We start from the raw sequence: 8,904 nt of genomic DNA, 5'->3' as shown, positions 1-8,904 counted from the left end.
TCATAAAAAAGGAGATAATTTTTTTTTTTTTTAAAGTACCTACTTAAAGCCAGGTGTGGTGGCACATGCCTTTAATCCCAGCACTCAGTAGACAAGGCAGGCCTGGTCTACATAGTAAGTTCTAGGCCAACTGGGGCTACAGGGAGACCCTGTCTCAAAAAGACAAAATAAATAAATAAATAAATAATAAATAAATAAATAAATAAATAAATAAGTTTAAAACATTTTAAATGGCTGCAATTCTTCAAACTATTTATCTGGATTTTCTACCTTCTGGTGTGTAACTTAACCACTATAAGCTGGAAGCCTGTTAAACTGTTCTCATCATCCACAAAGAGAAAACTCCTCAGCTCCTCGGGGGCACTGAAGCTTCCCCATACCTTTACATGAAAGACCCTATTGGGCATATAGCATGAAGAAAAAGAATTTGAGGGCTGGAGAGATGTCACAGAGGCATGCATGCACACCCCACACACATACACACAAATAACTGTGTTTTAAAACTATTATTTAAAAAGTAATTCGAACATAAAGTAGCATACTTACTCTGTTTTCATCTTTAGTATTTCTTCAATAAGTTTACTCTATAATAAAAAAGAAAGTAAAAAGAAAAAAGATGGCTTACATTCTTTAATAACATTGCTTAAAAAAAAAAAAAAAGACTGAGAGGAACAAGTCCACTTTCTCTCATGTTAATAAAATCAAACCAATGCCCATTCCCACAATCCCAGCCATCCATGGAGGGCTACCACCTGATAAGCATCCCTGCACCATGCACTGAGGCAGCTGAACTGGCTTTTACGTGGAGAAAACTAGTAAGGATACTGAGCTGCAGTTACCATGGAAGCATGAAGACAGATATATTCTTTTTGTTGTTTTTTGGTTTGTGGCCAGAATCTGTCTCTGTAGCTCACACTGGCTTCAAACCCATGGTAATCTTGCTTCAGCCTCCCAAGTGCTGGGATTACGGGTATATGGCATCAAGAGATCTGTTCTTTCCTCTCATATCTTAATACTGATGGCAAATACCATGCTACTCATTGGAAATGCAGAAAAAACAAGAATTTCAATAGGAAAATAGTTTCTAAAATACATAACCATAAATGTTAATTATAAAAGAATTTCTTGTGTTAAAAAAAAGCCATACCTTAGCAAGTCTCTCTTTGATAATCTCTTCTTCGTGTTCATTCTTCAGCTGTTGACTGTCTGGATGCTTCTGATCACTGCATAGATTAGGGAGTGGACAGGGAAACACTGTCAAGTATTTTCAAACATTAATTTCAAATCTATTATATATAGCTATGATAAGAAAGGTTAACACTATAGTGACTAGTTATTACAGTTGGTAAGCGTGGTGAACATATGGGAAGAAGCAGGGCCCCTTCCCAGAACTTGGGATTGATTCTTCCCACTGCAAAAGCAAGGCCAGCAGCCCAGGGAAATCTAATCAAGGCTGGGTAGAAAGTAAGTGTAGAATTTCAGCTAACGGGTAATATGAAGATCAGTGTGAACAAAAGGGGCAGGGAGGGAGAAAAGGTAGGCCAGGGCCTGGTATGACTGTGATCAGCTGCAAGGGGGCTTCTATGAGGGTGGGAGGATTTCTTGAGTCTTAAGGTAGCCTGGTTAGGTTCTCTAAGTCAGCTAGCAATGTCTGATAACTACTCTGGTTTCACATGTATGTAGACACCAGGGACCCCTAAGCCCAGGAAGTGAATCTCTTCATAGAAAAGAAATGCTCCATTAAAAAAAGCAAGGGGACCACAGTCTGAATACCATGCACATCTCTGAAAGCCTACCCAGGTTGTGAAAATAAATTTAGTTCAGTGTGCCAGCGAGACCTTGCTCTTGTCTGCCTGAGGGCTGAAGGCTTCAATAGGAATCTCTGATGGGTGTGGGGGAAATGAAACTACAGAAGGCTTCTTTCCTCTAACATACCTGGCAGGCTAGATACAACTGGTAAAGAGACTCCAGTGTGGAAGACACCTGAGATCAAGAAATGGTGTGTTGCTTTTTTAAAAAAAATTTATTATTATTTTTATGTGTATGAGTGTTTTGCTTGCATGTATCTAAATGCAACCATGTCATGTAATGCCTCCGGAGGTCAGAAGAGTTGCATCACATCCCTTGGAACTGGAGTTATGGATGGTTGTTTGCTGACATGTAGATGCTGGGAACTATATCCAGTCCTCTGCAAGAGCAGACAGTGTTCTTAACCACAGAGCCATCTCTCCATCCCCAAGAAAAGGAGTGCTTCTTCTTTTTTTCAAAATTTGTTATTTATTATTTTTATTTATGTATATGAGTGTTATGCCTGCATATAAGTAAGTGCACCCATGTGGTACAATGCCTGCGGAGGACAGAAGAGGCTGTCGGATCCCCTGGAACTGGAGTTACGAACAGTTGTTAACTGCCATGTGGGTGCTAAGATTCAAACCTGGGTCTTCTGCAAGAACAGTGTTCTTAACTATTGAGCCATCTCTTCAGCCTCAAGGTGTGCTTCTTTTACACGAATTCAAAGCCAGCAAATTTTTTCTGTCAAGATCCAGACAGTAAATATTTTGGATTTTGGTAGTCATACCGTGTCATAGCTACTTAGTTTGGTAATGGGAGCATAAAACAGTCATAGCAACCTTTAAATGAAAGGAGGTAACTATGCACCAATAAAACTTTATTTACAAACTTGCTGTGGGGTAGATTTGGCTCCTGGGTTATAGTTCACCCTCCCCGCAACCCCTCACAAAGAAGTGAAATAAAGTACTTTAAAATGTGGTTTAATATATGATTTGAAGGGGCTGGAGACATGGTTCAGGGGTTAAAAGCACTGACTGCTCTTAACCAGGTTTGATTCCCAGCACCCATATGGCGGCTAAAAACCGTCCTTAACTCCAGTTCCAGGGGAATCCGAAGCCCTCTTCTGACCTCCACAGCATTGCACAACACGGGTGTACTCACATACATGCAGGCAATATACTTGTACACATAAAATAAAAATAATATTAAAAAGTAAATAAATGATTTGGAAAAGTTCTTTTAGCTCTCGATAAAAAACTGACAAGGTGTGAAGCATAGGGAAACCATCTGAGTAGACTGGACTACAGTTATCAGAACCACCTAGAGGGGAAAGCTGCTTATTAAAAACTCTTCATGTGAGGCTGGAGAGACGGCTTAGTGTTTAAGAGGGCTGACTGCTCTTGCAAAGGATCCAGGTTTGATTCCCAGCATCCACATGGTAGTCACCAACTGTCTGTAACTCCAGTTCTAGGGGATCCCATGCCCTTTTCTGACCTCATTGTATGACATGTGTGAACTTACACACATACACATAAAAGAAGATAAATTAAAATGAAATAAATAAAATAAAAACTCCTCAGTCCAGCCCTACTAAATAAGGTCTCTGATACACATTAAAATTTGAAGAGTCGTTTTCAAAGATACTGTCAACACAGCTGCCTTTCTACTTTGAAATCTCCATTGCCTCATGTGAGGTTTTTTGTTGTTTTTTTTTTTTTTTTTTTTTTTTTTTTGTCTTTTTGAGACAGGGTCTCCCTGTAGCCCCACCTGTCCCAGAATTCACTATGTAGACCAGGCTGGCCTCAAACTCACAGAGATCTGCCTGCCTCTGCCTCCCAAGTGCTGGGATTAAAGGCGTGCGCCACCACACCCGGCTTCATGTGAGTTTTATACAATGATTCTCAGGGTAATTTCTGCACAGGGCTACGGAGTTGGCAAGCATCTGTGTAAGACTCTCTGGGCAAAGCATAAACAGTAGACACCCACAATCTGGAGATTCATTAAGGGCCTGTACCCCAAAGAATTCCCTCTGGTTCAATGCTCTTCCCTACATTTGTTTGTTTTTTGTTTTGTTTGAGATAGGGTCTCATGGAGCCCAGGATGGCTGAATTTGATAGGTAGCTAAGGATGACTTTGAGCTTCTGATCCTCCTACCTCCACTTTCTGAGTTCTGGACTACAGGCAGGCAGGTAGGCAGGCAGGCATCACCACACCAGGATTATTAATAGATATTTGCTGACTCTAATTTTGCAGAAGGTTAATGTGAAACATCATAATTCTACTTTGTGTATTTAACAACTAACCTTATTGAACAATAAACTCACCAGCACCCTGAGACTTTACACTTTGTTTGGCTTTGTTTATGATACTGGAGATTGAGCACAGGGCCTCAGGTATGCTCAGCAAGACACTGAAGATGTCCTATCCCGCCCAGGAGGTACTTTCCCTGAACCACAAGTCAAGAAGCAGGGGAAGTGGTAGGAAACTTTCCCTTTTTCTGTAGGACTTATTGAACCTTATACCACTGACTTTATTTACTACTTAAAAAAAAAAAAATGCTAGTGCTCAGACTATAGCTCAATGGTAGTACACTTGACTGCTATGTGTGAGGCCCTAAATTCAATCCTAGTATTGGCTTAAAAAACAAACAAAAACAAAATAAAACATCAACAAACTAAACTTTTAAATAGAAGTAGTTTGATTCATGTATTTCACATCCCTTGTATTTATTCCAAAAGACTTACAACAACAGAGCTGGTAGGTGGCAAATGTCTTATCTTCCCTCTCTGGAAAAAGCCATATCCTCATTAGACTTGATTCACAATCAGCCATAGAAGCATTTCCCAGGCCAGTGGGGATGTCCTGTGCCTTGTCAAACCAACTTCCACCTCTTTTACTTAACTATGTGCAGGCAGACCAAGACCTAGATGGAAAACTTCTTCCCCTTCACCCTAGCTGGTAGCTCTTTCTTACCTATTGTCCTTTTGTCTTTTAATGTCATCCAGCTGACCTTGCAGGACCCAGTTTTTCTCTCTTAACTGCTGAGATTCCAGTCGCAGATTTTCCATTTCACATAACTGCTCCTGAGAACACACCAAACTATTTTTTCAGAAGACACATTATATAGGTGTTATTTTGCTTCTCAAGGTTGTGACCAACAGATGTTCCCTCCTACATTCTTACAAGGACAACACTACACTGCATATTGCTGATTAAATACATCTGGATTCTTCATGGGCATATGCAGCGTTTTAAAGTTTATCAGTATCACATAACTCACAAAAATTCCTTATCAGAAAAAAAAAGATAATAAGTCTTTCTTTGGTAAATGTTCTGAGCTATTTGGCTCTACTAAATAAATGCTAATTAAAGCAAGCATAATGCCTTAGCACACTCTCAAAATTCTTAATTGAAGCAGGGCGTAGTGGCACACACCTTTAATCCTAGCACTTGGGAGGCAGAAGCAGCTGGAGCTCTGTTGAGTTTGAGGCCAGCCTGGTCTACAGAGCAAGTTCCAGGCCAGCTGGGGCTACAGGGATACCCTGTCTCAAAAAGACCAAAAAAGCAAAAGAAAAAAATTACTTAATTGGATCTTCATTTTAGTCAAGTACAATAGCACCTCTCTGTAAACCTAGGACTCAGGAAGCTGAGGCAAGGAGGACCCTGAGTTCGAAGTGAACCTGGGCTATATAGCAAGATCTTGACTCAGTAAGGAAAAGGAAAGGCAGTTAGGGAGATGGCTTAGTAGGTAAAGCACCTGCCACAAATGTGGGGACCTGAGTTTGAATCCTCAAAACCCACTTAAAGCTGGGTGCAGTAACGTGCTGGTTATCTCAATGCTCCTGCAGCGAAATGGGCAGGGACAGGACAATTTCTAGAAGTTTTTGGACAAGCTGTTCTGGCATACACAGCAACCAACAACAAAGGTGACACCTGAGGTTGTCATTTGTCCTCTATACATGTGCTATGGCACATGTGTCTACACTCAGACAGTGAACAGACACAGAACTATATCTATATCACTGTGATATGAGTGCCTGCTCTGCAAGCATGTGGATCTGAATTTGAATCCCCAGCATGCATATGAAAAAGCTAGGCATGGTACCATCACTGTTGTGATAAAAATACCCTGATTGAAAGCAACTTTAAAGGGGGACGTTTATTTCAGCTAACAGTTCCAGATTACAGTCCATCATAGCAAGGAAGTCAGAGCAGCAGGTGGTTAAAGCAGGCAGTCACATCAAGAAACAGACAATGAATGCATGCTGCTTTCTTGATTTCTTCCTTGTGTTCAGTTTGATCTCTCCATCTGTACAGTTCAGGACTCCTTGCCTAGGGAGCTATGTTGTTCAAGGTGGCATAGGCTTTTCTACATCAATTAAGACAATCCCCCAAAGACATGCCTACAGGCAAATCCAATATAAATAATCCCTTGAGACTCTCTCTCCAGGTGATTCTAGGTTGTGGCAAGCTAACAATTAAAACTAAACATCACAATAGCACATGCCTATAATCCTAATGCTGAGAAGCCAGAGACAGAACAATCCCTGGGGCTCACTCAGAGACTTTGCCTCAAAAAATAAGGTGAAGAGTGACAGAGGAAGACATGTGATGTTGCCTTCTGCCTGACACAGGCATGTGCACATGTACCCACACATATACACATGAACAGGTACACATGCATACAACACGCACAAATTTAAAACTATGCTGGGCAAGCTGGGCATGGTGATGCATGCCTGTAGTCCCAGCACTTCAGAGGCAGAGGCAGGTGGCTCTCTCTGAGTTCAAGGCCAGCTGGGGCTACATGGCTATTAAATGTAGAAAGATCCAAAAGCCAGACAGCAGCATGAGATGACATCCAAAGAAACAGGTTTCTTCTTTACTACTGATGACAATGTAGTTGGTGTAAACCACAGATTTTTTGTGTATAAAACCCCATAGGACAGGGAAAGAATGTGAATAGACAGTTAAGTGTGTACTAAAAAGCTCTAAAAGGAAAGGAATCCACTGCTCAGGAAGCCTCCAGGGCCAGCAAACTAGGCATTAAGGGATGAGAAATAGGAGGAAGTCTTCTGTCTACTCTTCAGTTTAATTATGAACTTTGTATCCTCAGCAGACAGAATACAGCTGACATGTAAAAGAATTTTCCTGAAAAAACAAAACCAAAATAGGGAGGTACCTTTATTCTGAGGATTTCGGCATTCTTGACTTCTCGGTCTTCATTTAGCTTTGTTACAAGGTGCTGCAAGGATGTCTTAGAGGCTCTTCCATCCTCTATCTCTTGTTCTTGTGTTTCCAAGAGTTTTGCCAAATGTGCTTGGAAGTGAGGCGGTGTTTTAGGACTCTAAAACAAAAATCACATTTCATGCACATGCCAGATAAGGTGATGCTATGAAGATTTCATTTTGAGTCTATATCCTAACAGTTAAAATGTATTTTAAATGCATATGTCAAGCTCCTAGGGTACTATGTATTCTATTACACAAACCATTTAGCTTATTACTCTAATTTTTATCCAAGTAAAATAAGACTCGTGCCTTTACCAAGCAGAAAGCAGACAAAGGATGTTAGTGAAAAATCTTTTTCTTTAAAACAACAAAGGTACAGCTTTAGTTATTTGCATATTTTTCTCACTTGAAAAACAGTTGTTCCTTCTGAAATGCACTTGCTTTGAAAAGTACCTGGGGATACTCAGCAGCAGAATCCATCACATGCTCTAGTTGCCTCATTTTGAAGTTATATTCATTCTTCTTCTGTTCTACTTCCTCTTTCTTTTGGTTTAACTGGGTAAATTAAACAGATAAAAGATTATAGTTTAGAAAATAATACAGAACTCACAGAAAAGACAAGGCTCCCCATTGCTGATCACCAGAGAAATGCCACTCAAAATCAGTGATATGTCACTTATCTGTTAGGATAAAAGATGCACTAGTGAGGACATGAAAAGAGATCCTCTGCACATGGCTAGTGGGAATGTGAATCAGTATGGCCCTGTGGAAATGGAGGTTACCTGAACACTAACTACAACTCTCACATGACCAGCAATCACATTTATGAGTGTGCGAGAATAAGTGTATGCAAGTGTCTATGGAGGCTGACTGAAATCCACCTTATATACTGAGGCAGGGTTTCTCAGTTTACTGTTTCAGCTAGGCTGGATAGCCAGCTTGTTCAGAGGATTCGTCTCTGCCTCCCACATGCTGAGATTACATACAGGTGGGCTTTGCCCACTGAGCTATCTCCCCAGCTCCTGAAATAATATGTTGGTGAGGTATGCATCCCTATGTTAACCATAGCCTTGTTCAGGATTACCAAATTACAGAGCAAACCTAAGTATCCATCAACAGATGAATGGGTTAAAAAATGTGATGTTGGGGCTAGAGAGATGGCTCAGAGGTTAAGAGCACTGACGCTCTTGCAGAGGACCTGGGTTCGATTCCCAGCACCCACATGGTGGCTACGAACTGTCCTTAACTCCAGTTCCAGGGGAATCTGAAGCTCTCTTCTGACTTCCGCGACGTTGCATGACACGGGTGCACTGACATACATGCAGGCAATATACTCATACACATAAAATAAAAATAATAAAATTTTAAAAAATGTGATGTTAATATGAAACAAAGTGAACTCATTCATCTGCAGCAAGATGGGTGAACCTGAAATATTAATATAGTTGCGACAAGCCCGGTGCCGAAAGACAAAGACCACGTGATCTGGCTTACACGTGGAATCTAAAGTCTAGGTTAGAGAAGCTGAGGGCAAAAGAGTGGTTATTCGCGAGTAGGGAGCTGAAGGCCCCATAGGGAAGATGTTAGTCAAAGTCTACCATGTTTCAATTCCACAGGAAAAGCCAAGTTTTTGACATAGTGGTCAGAGTGTTTTGTCACAGCAATGAAGAAACAAACTTAAGACAGAAATTGGTACCAGAGAGTGGGATATTGCTGTGAAAGTGTTTGGAAGTTTGGGCTGGAAAAGCCATTGTGTGCTCAGAGTTTGTTGCAGTGGAGCTTGGAACAGTTATGTTGAAAGAGTTGTAGATGATGGAGGCCTGGCTTGTGAAGCTTCAAAGGGAAGCGGAGACTATCAGGGCTGTTCGTGTTAGATTTTGGA

General features: G+C 40.9%; 1 protein-coding gene across 1 annotated transcript in view; it reads right to left on the bottom strand.

Moving 5' to 3' along the window:
* Nucleotides 1-8,904, bottom strand: part of Kif15 (kinesin family member 15) — an 86,526-nt gene that overhangs the window by 5,145 nt on the left and 72,477 nt on the right. Inside the window, exons 28-32 of the mRNA XM_008849496.3 lie at nt 7,476-7,577; nt 6,974-7,138; nt 4,765-4,874; nt 1,148-1,223; nt 547-584 (exon numbers count right to left, since the gene is read on the bottom strand). Coding sequence (XP_008847718.1) covers nt 547-584; nt 1,148-1,223; nt 4,765-4,874; nt 6,974-7,138; nt 7,476-7,577 — 491 coding nt within the window. The remainder of the gene's footprint in view (nt 1-546; nt 585-1,147; nt 1,224-4,764; nt 4,875-6,973; nt 7,139-7,475; nt 7,578-8,904) is intronic.

The sequence above is a fragment of the Nannospalax galili genome, unplaced genomic scaffold (assembly GCF_000622305.1).
Source record: "Nannospalax galili isolate Female #2095 unplaced genomic scaffold, S.galili_v1.0 scaffold443, whole genome shotgun sequence".
Classification (NCBI taxonomy): Eukaryota; Metazoa; Chordata; class Mammalia; order Rodentia; family Spalacidae; genus Nannospalax; species Nannospalax galili.
Note: the sequence above shows the minus strand (reverse complement) of the source record. Positions and strands in the feature narration are given on the sequence as shown.